Below are 13276 nucleotides of genomic sequence, written 5' to 3' on the forward strand. Positions count from 1 at the left end.
CTTTCATGCTAATGACGGGTTCTGCTTGATAATGATCCAAAGCACTGTGGACTGATGCACCTTCATTTTCATCTTCTGAGTCAGATGCCACCAACTTGTTTGTCTTAGTGATTGGCCTAACGAGAAGTAGGACTAAGTGGACTTAAAGGCTCTAAAGTTTTACATTGTGTTGCTTTTGAGTGCAGTTAAAAAAAAAAAAAAAAAAAATCTACATTTGTAAGTTGCATTTTCATGATAAAGAGATTGCCCAATAGTACTTGTAGGAGGAGAACTGAAAAAATACTATTTCTTTTGTTTATCTTTTACAGTGCAAATATTTGTAATAAAAAGTAATACAAAGTGAGCACTGTACACTTTGTATTCTGTGTTATAATTTAAATCAATATATTTGAAAATGTAGAAAAACATCCAAAAATATTTATAACACATTTAAATTGGTATTCCATTATTGTTTAACAGTGCAATTAAAACTGCGATTAATCACGACTTTTTATTAATCTTGCAATTAGTTGCAATTTTAAAAATTGTTTGATAGCCCTAAATCCCAGTTTAACCGGCCAGTAGGTTCTGGTTGCTTTGTGCTGCTCTGGTGTACCACTGAATTTGCCCTTAAAAATTACAATTTTGAAAATATTGAAGTTGATACTCCTTGTCTTCAAGTCATTAGAAATATTACAAGGTAGCATTTTTGGGGATTTCTTGTTTAGTGTTTGTGTCTGAAATGTTTGGTTTTTTTTAAAAAACAAGGAAATCCCCAGACAAAAAATTATTAAAATTGAGTTGAGGTTGAGAAGACAAATCAGTAAATAGGATCAATATTTTATTACATTATCCCAAAACTAAGCATTACAAACTCAAGAAATTCAGAGATCACATTACACTTAAAAGAAATCCAAACATGTTAAATTTTGGAAACACACAGTTAAGTCACCTCAAAAAACCTTAACTCTGCCCAGTAGTGACAATATGAGGGGAAAAAACATGAAAAACACTAATGTGAATTTAAAAATCTAATCTGAGTCCATCAGCACTAACAAATTTTAATCAAATTATGGTACAAGGGTGGTATTTAATAATCACAAAGACCACATTTACCTTAAAATATTATAATAATTCTGAAGTAATACAAGGTTTTCTCCAGAATAAAGATTACTAATTCAGATCAGAGTTTTACTCAAAAAGGTACAGCTCATATAAACCTACACTGAAAACTCTTGAAGTAAAATAATAGAAAATATATTTCACTTTGTTTCCAGTCCACAAGAACTGATTTATGTGAACAAAGAATACAATGTTTTTTATAGAATGTTTTTTAAAGAATACAAAGTCTTTTATACTCACCTCTCTTCTACATGTTGCTGCGAGTGTGGTCGTTCTATGTCATTAAGATAAAGGGGGTCTGTTTTAATCTGGCAAGCCTGTATGCTCAGATATTTGAATATGTGCACTTTACCCTTTGTACAAATCTATTAGGATGAGAAAAAAAAATTATAACCATCAAGATTAAAAAATTATTTGCTCCAAATTTGACTTAACTAATATTAACTTCCTAGAAAAATAGCAGACAGGATGTTTTCCACCAGATTAAATCTTTTTTAAAAATTCACAACAAAAACAATGTGTGATCTCATTTTGCTGATTTGGAGAAAATGTTAAGTAGAAACACTGGAGACAATGGGAGTTTTACCAATGACTTCAATTGGAGCAGGTCCACCATGACTCATGAGGGTCTTGACAACACGTGCACAACTCTTCTAGTATAAATACACTCCAAGGCCTCCAGGGTCCACACTACCTCCTGCCAACATCCAGCAGGGGTATCTGAATGTTATCCAGAGACAAGTGTGTTCTATTAATACCCCAAGAGTTCTTATGATGCCCCTGCACGAAATCCACTCCAAATATAACAGCACTAAAACTACTGGTCATCACATCAAAAGTTCACTTAATATGCAGAGACTCCAAGTTCAGGGGAAGCTGGATTTCTCCTGTTGTCAGTGTTGATGATTAACAGACATCAGTTTAACTCCTACAGTAAAATTTTTCTTCCTTTTTAGCACTGGATGTTCACGATAGATAGATTTATTTCAGATCCTGAGTCCAACAGCATTATGGTTTTTCAGGTGTCGATGTCTCCAGACACACAGTAACAGGTGTCTGTGCATCTCCTGACTGGGCCATTCTAACAGTTGCTGATGGTGGCCCTACTGCATCAGCAACTTCTTGTTTCCCGGGGTGTGGCTTCCTGCTGTTTTGGCAATTCTATTTCCAATGATCTTTGCTTCCACATCACCTGCAAATGTCATCTGTCATGGGACCCAGTGGGGAAACAATCTCTCTCTTCTGACTTATGGGATGCCTGTGAATAGGCTGCATGTGGGCCTCCACCAATTTTTTTGCCACTTCACTAGCAATACTTTCTTGAAGTGCAGCATCTGATATAAAGGAGTCACATTAAGGCTGGGAATTAGCAGCTAATACCTTTAAGGAAACATGAATTTCTTCTTCCACACTTTGAACTCTGCATACAATCTGGTTCATAGGTTTGCCCAGTATGTTATCCACCAACAGCAGGTTATGGAGTTCCTTTTTGGAGGAATCTCTATGGAGTTAACCTGTTTATAAACTGATCTTTCACACAGACTCCTCTAATGGCTTGCAACTAAGCACAGGCCCCTCTTTGCATTTCCAGTTCCAGATTCTGTGCAACAGACTCTGCCTTCACTTGAGTGATCCGGATAGAAGGATGATGGAAAGCCCTACTGAATAGTCCCCTTAATGCACACATATAACTGTGAAGAGGTTCCTCTTCCAGATGCCTTCTGGATTGCAATTCCTGCCAGTATTTCAAAAAGGCCAATGGCCCTTCTCAGAAGTTGCATAAGTGTTTGAGTAACTGTCTATAAGAACCATGAACCACACTGGGAAGCTGCTGGTAAAATACCATGGCATCACCATTCAAAAATACTGCTAGGTACTGTGCAACTTCCTCACCAGTCCACTCAAAGTCTATGAAGACTAAAAGATGTCAGTCTCATCTGCATGACCAGTAAATTTCTTCTCAGGCAAAAGTGCTTTTGCCATCTTGAAGCCATTGCCACCAGTTGTAATACTCACTTATAGAATCAGAGATTTACTTGAACACTGGAATTTAGTACACACAGGCAGGACAGAACTTCCTGCTAATCCCTCACGTCACAACAACAACATAACATACAAGGCAACAAATTAACAGTAAAATACAGCACTATCTACTAGTGGAGGTGTTGTCTACATTAATCGTTACAATATATTATGGAATTTATTAGTTTCTGTGTGCAGCAAATACAGTAGCCTTACAGATAAGAGAAAAAGATGTTTTAACTAGATTATTGCCTGGCCTGAACATATTAGTGGCTTGTGAATTGGTAAAATCACACCAAAGCTTCCTAAAATGTCTGTCCATTCACTTATAGTAGTTATGGAATACAGGTTTATCCAGAAAATTTCCCTTACAATTTTCCCCTCCATCATCATAAAAATATCCTGTTTATTAGCAGTAACCACTGAAGAAAGACAGGTGAATGAAATAAAGTGAATGAATAATGTATTATAAGATAGCTGCAATTTAGTGGGGGGGAATATTCTAGAATGACTCAGTTCAGGCACTAATTATGTTCAAGAGCACAAGTAAGGAACTCTAAGAGACCAACCATCTCCCATTTATTTATATTTCAGAAAGAATTCTAGTTAAAATCAATTGATTACGATAATTAAAACCCAATGGATAGCACTGCTGAGTTTGCAATCTCGGAAAACAACAGGATAATGAAGATTTATTCTATAATAATTAATCAGAGGCTGTTCCTAACATCTTCTAGCCTAACCTTATGCTAAAGCACAATTTAAGTGACACACATTACTTACTTGTGCTGGTGGAGACTGCAGAGGATTGTTCTCAAGGAGTAATATTTGTAACTGCACCATCTTTCTAAAACAAATTGGAATCACGAGCACTTCATTGCAGGAAAAGTCAAACTTTACCAAGGGAAGCTCTACTAGTTCTAAAAGTAACAGAAAGGATCACAGTTATTGATATTTATTTATTTCTGTAACAAAGAAAATAAATTAAGTATTTTTAATATGATTCTATTTCTAATGGGAAAAAGTAAGAATTCCACAGTATAATGAATCAATTTTATTTTTTTTCTAAAAACAAGCTGTGGACAAATCCTGCTACTTTAGTTATGGTTTCTGTAGACCTTATAAATTACATTCTGTTTAAATCGCCACTCAATTCTATGGTTACAGCACTTGGCAATCTCAAGTATCTAGGCCAATGTGGCTATTGACAGCTGCTTAAAATAAAACCAAATACCTTTCATGCTGCAAAGGTAATCATAGCTATTTAAATCTATACATTCTATAAAAACAAGTAACATAAATCCTGTATCACATTACGTAGAAAGAATACTCTCTAACTTTTGTTTATAGAAATATAAACTATTATTGCTAAACTGGGGTACAGTGTATTGTACTATTCTTTTGAAGGAGTACAGACAATTTCTCAGAGATGCTCTGTCAGTCAAAGATATCTTCTTTGGAATTGCTGATCAGACAGAGCCAGGAAAGGTTAGCTCTCTAACTTAGGCCACGGCATCACAGATTACTAAAGGATAGTCAGTATTGATGGCATAAACTCTGGAAATCCTGATGGGATCTCTCCAAAGGCATTGTCAGAATAAACAATGCTGTCGAAAAAACGGATGGAAATGGGATTAAGTAAGAAAAAATAGCTAATTATAGTCACTTTCCCCATCACATTATCAATGTCGATATTAATTCAGGTGACTATAAAGAAGCAAAGCAAAGCCAAATATGGTGACTGTTCCATTTTGGGGGGGGAGGACTAAATTACTAGTGTGCTCCACTTTTTCTTACGCTTTTCATTACCAATATTGAATCATTCAATTATTTAGTCCTTACTTGTCTGCAATGGAAATTTTGTTTCAGTAAGAGCTTCCAGATTTATCCCAGAAAAATAGCTGGCTTTCATAACTACATCTAATCCCTACCCGTCTTGTAAATATAGAAACACCATATCTAGACTCACCTCATGCTTTATATGTACATACCTAAGGTTCACGTTAATAAGCACCACTACACCGTTTAATATCTTATTGCTTTAATATCCCCAAAATATATACATGGCTATATGCCAATACTGTGTAAAAACTGAACCACAACTGTTTAATGGTGTTGGTAATCAAACACCAGAGAACAAGAGGTGCGTGGATGACATAAAATTTCTTCTAGTGCATTTCCTGAAGTATCACTTGGGGAATAGCATAACATATAACTTGTACTCACACAGAAGCGGTACTAATTCGATTAGGCTTTTAATATAAGTAAAATAAATTCAGAAATAAAAAATCGTACTTTTGTTTTTACTATATCGTGTATTTTCCACCAACATTCCTAAAATAATTGTAGGACTCCACAGGGCTGACCCTCAGCTGGTGCAAACTGTCATAACTCAACAACAAAGATAAGACATTTTATACCTGCCGAGGATTTGCCCACACAGGTCATTCATAAATAAGTACTCTTCAAATTAATGATTTGAAGACAAATATCAAGCCACAATGAATCAAAAAGCTAATATATTTTAAAAGACCCATACATTGCTTCTGCTTGGCATTAAGTACTGTAGAATGTTGCTGATGCACAATAAATACAAACTGAACAAATTTTAGCACAAAGAAATTGTGGGGTTTTTTATCTTACTTATTTACGTAATTAAATACATGCATATTTTCATAGTTTTAATTAAAAAGTAATTTAAAAAGTCTTTTCTTTTTACCTTGTGGTAAAACTTTGAGGTAATTTCTTCTGATATTCAGTTCTCTTAGAGATTTCAACTGGCCTATCTGCTGTGGAAAAGCTGTGATTTCATTGCAGCTGACATCCTATATTAAAAGTAATAAGGAGATGATGAACCGTCCATCTTCCCTCAAAACAATTAACTATTATGAGTGTGAAATTCAAAGTACTTTGTTATTCCTTTACAACATGTTTTCCAAGTTAATGAAATGTAAATTCATTTAACCTGCCATGTCTTCTCTTTGCACTGAAAAACTAGCCACATGATAAAAGAAATTTTAGCTGTCTCATAACATAAAGCCAAAATACAGTATTAACTTAGTACTTGCTTAGTGAAGTTACACAGATAATGGACTCCTTATTTCTTTTCTACACATGTTTTTGGTTTTACAGTAAATTTCTGAAGGATTTTGAGATCTGTTTGGGGCCAACAAAAAACAAACAAGGCGAAAAGAAAAAAGCTTCAAGGGAAGCTAAAATTAATAAAACTAAAGGGAGTTAATTTGTGAACAGAGAGCTCCAAGCTCCGACTCCATCCAGGGGAGGCTGAGAAGGAACTGCAGAGGGAATGTCCATGCACTCTGGCTGGTCTCGTGGCAGGCAGAGAGCAGCGTGTGCGTGGGCAGGAAGGACTGCTACCAAAGTTCTCTGATCAGCAGTGTGGGGGCGTACACACCCCTACAGTGGAGCAACTATAGGGACACTGCTAGAAGAAGCTTCTGTTCATCTCACAATTTCTGAAAGAACTGCTAGATGATTAGATTTGTAAAGTTAAGATGCAATACAATATGGAGTTAATCCAACACAAGATGTAATGGAAAGTAGCAAATGCATTAATACTGGTAATAAATATATAAAATAAATGCATTAATAATACCATTATTGTTGATTGAAATTCTGAAAAGCCTAAAATCTGTAATAAAGATCAACTCCTGTAATTAGGCATTTTAAAACCAGATCAAATTAACTTACAATCTTTAGTTTATACTACGAAACACACCAGTATGTAGTCAACATGAGACTGAAAAGAATGCTGAACCTTTTGCCTAAACCTGTAATGTCTTGTCATTTGACTAGATTGGTCCTGCAAGGTTTCAAGTGCTGTGTAACAGGGATATTAACAAAAATAAGGAGCTACTGCATCTCCAACAGTATGATTTCAGTAGTGACAACATATTTTCCTGAAGAGACAAGGGAATTTCTTAAGAACAGTAACTCCTACTTTTATGGCTATTGTTTCAAATGGCAGATTTCCAAATCAAGAATTTCTTCAAAGAATAATTAGTGAAAAAACTGAAGTTGGGGCACTATTTGACATTTCTGAATCGGGTATCAGAGAGACAAAAGTCTCCTTATCAGGATCCCATTGCAACCAAAACTTCCTTTCCTTGTCAAAACACAGTCAGGAAATTGTTTTAACTTTTAGACAAGGAAATTAAAAAGTCCTTGTTAATGAGTGTGATGGAAATGGTCTCTTGTCCAATTTACTGTAAAGTGTGGTTAATTGCATTTCTCTTAGTCCAAATATTTTAATATGTCCTCATTTTAATCTAAAGACTTGAAACAAGTTCATAATTAAGTATTCACTTTTTAGAACATACAATTTAAAACATAAAGTCACCTTCCTGCATAGAAATTGTAGGCTAGGGGTGTGTTTAGAATCATTTTTCTTTGTATTTATGAATCTTTAAATAAAACTAACTTTGGTTTCATGGTGAGAGAGAATTTTTCAAGAAACTATAATAATTTTATGGTTGGTAGTAGCTCCAAGATCAAAGTCTGCTGGTGACCTTTTAAGAAATCCAAGAATAACACATCATTTAGTGAGGGTGTTCATAGTCACAAGATATCCAGAGACAGGGTAGTATCTTTTATCCAACTAAACACTGCATATAACATTTTTTACTTTCTGGTAGGGTATGTATGACAAATCAAGAGTACTGTACTTCTCCTAATAACAATATGTAATACTTTAACCCTGCTTGAGTTTGGTTTCTCTTGTGGCAAATATTAACTTTGAAATTATTTTCCAAGAACAAAATCAATGTTGTCAAACTAGAACCCAAAAGTTTTCTAGTTTTATTAATTTTTATAAGAAACTGGCAGTTTTGCACATTAGCTTCAAGGACAACTGCCTGTTCAAATTCCAAAGGTTAATATTTGATGATGGTCAGATTTCTTCTAATAATTCCATTTTATTCTTATCAGTTGTTTCCTGCCTTGACCACATGGACAAACTCTCTCAAATGAGACGGGAGAATAATAGTCAATTTAAGTTAATTTCTATGGCAAGTGGAATTTGGAGGTCAAATAGTGTACAAACAAATTAGTATTGTTAGCATTATGGAAAGGGTGAGAGAGTACCAAGAATACTCAGTTTTTACACAGTAGCATATAGTTATACACTAAAGCTACCTCCAAAGTCCTGCCCTCTAGCAGCATGCAGGAGACTCCTTTCAGTTAAACTCCTTGGTACTGAAGGGACGGACACTTCCATACGTGGGCCACATCTGCTGAGCAGCAGAACCACAGTAATGCTGTTAACAGGCATCTTTCCATGGTCATGGAGGGGATTCACCCCTTAAGACAAGTCTATAATCATTTCAATGCAGTATTAACTCTAAAGCTTTTGTGGCACTCTGTGTCTGTCTCACTTTTCAAAATTACTACACACGTTTGGACCTGCTGGTGGTTTCAACCATCTCAATCCCATCTACCCCAAAATTATACATGAACTTTCAGCACTGGCAGCAGGATAAATCATCTGGCTAGTGACCCACTGGATGATTTGCCAAGAGTTACATATCTTCCAAACAGCTACCAATTTAATTATTGGCAACAAGAAAAAAATTTACTTATAAACTGCACATATTTAATATGAAATAACAGATAAAATGAAAATATCATGGAATCTACAATGTTGTTTTACTGAGTCACTTTTCAGAATAGAACCATAGTCATCTGACTGAAACAGATTAAACTTGATTTTAAAAGAACTCAAAGGATTATGAAATCCTGTTTGTCCAAGATTAATTTCACTCAAAATCTTTAAATTTTAATGGTTACAAATTAGTAGAAAAATACAACTATCGTGTGGATTACATCCATTTTGGATTTCTTTCTGAAATTATTATAAATGTTAAGTCATTTATTGCAATAGGTGGTCAAAGAAAGCTAGGATAACAATCAGTTCATAGGTTAAACATAATTAATTAAATGGTGGTAGTGGTAAATATATCCATTTTTATTTTAATACTTATTATTAGAAGGTTTAGACATAGAAAATGACATTTCAAAATCAAAATGGTTCAGTGTCAGGACTTTTTCACCAATTCTGCTAGCATCCATTGAATAAGATTCCAGACATCTTCCAGATCATTCAAACACCACTCAGTAGTATCCCAGTAAATAAGTATTAATAGGCTTTTCATCTGATTAAATCTTTTGTTCACTGCCTATTAAAACATTTTCCATTTGCTTAAGATATTGGCTGCTATATGTTCTGAAAGGGTGAAATTCATCATATTGCTGAAGACCAAATAAATCCTTAACATCGGTCTGAACTGGTATAATGGGCACATATGAGTGTATGCAAGCCCTCAACATTGAGGCAAATTTCATCTTGCACATCCATCTAAAAAACTATGATTCAGTCACGAGTTAATATTTTAAAAACCATGTCAGTTCCCTTAGAGCTTATGCCATCTGAGACCATATTGAATGCAAGAGAAAATAACTAACCTACTGAAATATAATTAATTGAACCAACCACAAGAATTTATTTTCCTAACCAATACTTGAAAATAATCTGAATGTCCACTGAAGTGATAACATCTTAATAGAAATTAAAAGACATTTTAATGTTTCATTTCAGAGGCAAAAACAGAGTTACACAACATACACAATTTGTTCCCTGAAATGTATTTACTAAAATCTGGTGTAGGTAAATGGGGAAAAGTGTTTGTGTTTTATTATATCTCCATTAGCTGGAGAGGATAATATATGCAAAAATGTTAATTTTTTATACAACAATATTGTGCAATAGCAACAGAAACATTACACTGGTACATGCTTTTTTAATTGGGATTATGAAGACCCATCTTAATCTGTGATGACAAGCCATCCATATAAACATCTCTGCATCATATATTGTAGCACTATTTATCAATATGCTTTAATTTATATTCCTCTTTGCCCCATCTAGTACATCATGGGTTAGCAATTTCCAAGCAAATAATCCAATTTGAATAATGACATAAATAATCACAGTTGGCATCAATATAAAGGGATTATGTGATCGGAATGGAATTATTCACAAATTTAACAAACCTTGTTATGTAACATGTTATTTTGTAACGATACAGAACACAGGAAAAAAACATTACAATCATACTTTCAGCTTTGACACAGGTTTTTTCTACCCCTTATTCAAGTCAGATTCTAACCAAAGTGATATGTTGTTACAGTATCAGTCAATGTTGTTTGGCAATTATTTTTAGAAAAGTAATTTTTACATTTTCTTGGTGCCTTCAAAGAGTGAAATTTGATATAATACTGGGACTGGGAGTGGCAGAATCAGGCAAGCCTGCTGTGTTTTGAAACAGTGGTATTACAAAAGATAGTAGAAACTCTCAGTTTTCACCAAAATAAAAATCCAAAGACTTTTGCCTCCTTCTGAGCACAATTTGTATTGCTTTTGAACCTCTTAAATAAATTTGCTTTTAATTTTTAAAAGCTAAATCAGAAGCAGAGCTGTTAATCTTACTAAATGCAAATTCTCTGTTTATCCATGGAACAGTTACTGCATGGATACTGCTCAACTACTTTGTCAGTGTGTTTCAACCTGTTCTGGATGGACTGGTAGGGATGGGAAGGTATTTCAGTAGTTCTCCACTGAAATTGCTATCAAGGATCCCAATTAGTGTCAACTAAAATATGAAACACAGTCCAGAGAGAATTACACTGGCACCACCAACTTATTTCATGGAGACCCCCAAATAGCCATCAGATGGCAAGGATGCTTATTAATTGCTAAATAATGCCATATTCAAACCAGCAGTGATCAAGAGCTGACAGGATTCAAATCCAATTAATAATCCATTTAGTCATACTGTCACCTATAAAGGGAGATGTTTAATATTTCTGAATTGTACTTGTAAATAAATCTTATTAATAAAATAAATCCACTAATAGATTAAGCATAAAGTAAACCATCACTATAACATGCAATTTCATTTTAAAATATTGAGATTGTTTTGTTTGTTTTTTTAATTTGGCAGCTCTTTCATTTTCATTAAGAAATCATCATAAAAATGACAAAGTATTAAAAAGATAAATCAATAAAGTTCACATTTCATAAACACAAAAAACATTAAAGATCCTATAAGCCATTATAAAGGACCCATATATCCCAGGGGAGAGAAAGAAAAAAGAAGTGTCCAACTACAGTTAGCCCACTAATCCTGTGAGATACTGAATACTCTCAGCTGCTACTTAAAGACCCCAATCTTGCAACTAGCTCCACGGAGGAAGAGCCAGTTGTAGGACTGAGGAAAAGTTAAACTCAACACCATGGAACAGGTTCAGGCTCTAAGCATCGAAAAATATTATTAAAAAAATAAAATGGGTGAGCAGGCATTTTTCTGATACCAAGGTAATAGACACCTTAGAAATGCCCAAGGTAAAAGCAGTAGATAGAGACATTGCCAGTTGAAAAATATATTGCTATATAATTTCTACTGGGTATTCAACACCAATACCTGAGTAAATGGTTCATTTACCAATGGATATTCTCAGGTGGGTTAGGTGATCAGAAATAAGTAGAAGACAAAATCCAAAACCAAAAGAGTTTACAATCTATAAAAACAAGTGACATCTGAAGGGGAAGAAGGGGAGAGAGGAGAAAACATTAAAATATATATACAGTCTTAAAGATAACCTTTTTATATACATTTGCAATTTTAAAAGAAATATAAAGTGCCATCAAATTTTTGCCCTGCACACCCTCAGTAACTGGCTGATTTCTTACAGACATTGCAGAAGAGGTAGGTTTTGAGGAAAGAGGACAGTGGCATATGGATCAATTCAGAGAAGGCATTCAATGCATAAAGGGAAACATGGAAATATTTGTGAGAGAAACTAAAAAAGAGAGACTGACAATATGAGCATAATTTGTGAAACACAAAGAGGTAAGAAAAGAAAAAAAGACAAATCAAGAGGGGCAGAGCTAGGAAGGGACTTGAAGGCTAGAACAAGAAACTTGAACTCGATGCAGCAAATCAGGGAGCCAGTAGAGGAATTTGAACAGAAGTGTGATTTGGTCAAGCAGTGAGAACAACAGGTAAGGAAAATGATTTTTACTTATATGTTTTGTATGAACCCAAGAAGGAGGATGCAGATGATAGGGAGCCTGGAGAGGAGAGTGTTACGCTGTAACAGTTTCCTATCCGATGCAATTAAGAAGTTCACCACATATTAAAGAGCATTGACTGTATAACAGTGATTATTGTATCATTAGACTTTAGAAGGATGTTCTTTACAAAGCTGACTATACTATAACTAGTAATAAAAACAAACAAACAAAAATCCAAATCAATACACATACCAGTTCCATTAAATGTTTTAGCTGACCGATCTCTTCTGGAAGGGAGCCTAGCTTATTGTTACTTGCAATTAAGACTTTTAGAGGAAGACCACACAGGCAAGCTGGCAAAGAAGAAAGCTGATTTCGACTGCAACAGAAGTAACAAAAGCAAACATTAAAAATACAGATAGCATTCTACTATATGCTCACTCAGAAAATCTGAGATTATAATGTGTTGTAAAAATGACCACTTATTGAGTTATTTTGATAAATCAAGTTAGGTGAATATAAAAAAAAGTAAATGAAAGTTTTGGAATAAAACATTGCATTAAACACAAGCAAAATTAGAAAAAAATCTCTGTTTACTAACAGCTTTGTGGACTATCACCATCCTGAAGCAAATGAATGAATTTTATCAGTATACACATGTATGTATTTATCAACAAAGTGACCAACTTATAACAGCTGTTTTCCTTCACAACAAATGCAGGAAACTCAATGAGGACAGTAGCTGTAAGCGTTAAAAAAAAAAACTATGGTTTTACTGCAGTAAGTATAAATACGAGACTTTTGTTCCAGCTAACTGAAAGATAGGCCAACAACTGATCATAGGAAAACACTGGCATGCCTTCTGATCCCAAAAACACAGCTACATGTGAAGACTTCTCTCTGTGCCTGTTGCAATCCATTGTTTCCCCAGGTATTTGAAACTCAGCACTGAAAATTCTTTACAGGCTGAAACTCCTTACATGATACCTCATATGGGAAAAGCCAATTGTTTATCCTTTTACCTGGGTCATTCATTTTCTGTAACTTGATCTTGCAAAATGG

The 13276-nt window shown here is 34.5% G+C and overlaps 1 protein-coding gene across 4 annotated transcripts in view; it reads right to left on the reverse strand.

Annotated features, from left to right (window-relative positions):
- The window catches only part of LRCH1 (leucine rich repeats and calponin homology domain containing 1), a 157783-nt gene that overhangs the window by 92694 nt on the left and 51813 nt on the right, over window positions 1-13276 (reverse strand). For all 4 annotated transcript variants that reach the window (XM_067563125.1, XM_067563126.1, XM_067563124.1 and 1 more), the window contains exons 3-6: window positions 12467-12593; window positions 5843-5948; window positions 3907-4043; window positions 1342-1466 (exon numbers count right to left, since the gene is read on the reverse strand). In XM_067563125.1, the coding sequence (XP_067419226.1) occupies window positions 1342-1466; window positions 3907-4043; window positions 5843-5948; window positions 12467-12593 (495 nt within the window). The remainder of the gene's footprint in view (window positions 1-1341; window positions 1467-3906; window positions 4044-5842; window positions 5949-12466; window positions 12594-13276) is intronic.

Source organism: Emydura macquarii, unplaced genomic scaffold (genome assembly GCF_026122565.2).
Source record: "Emydura macquarii macquarii isolate MOO-44397 ecotype Brisbane River unplaced genomic scaffold, CSIRO-AGI_Emac_v2 contig_2473, whole genome shotgun sequence".
Lineage (NCBI taxonomy): Eukaryota > Metazoa > Chordata > Testudines > Chelidae > Emydura > Emydura macquarii.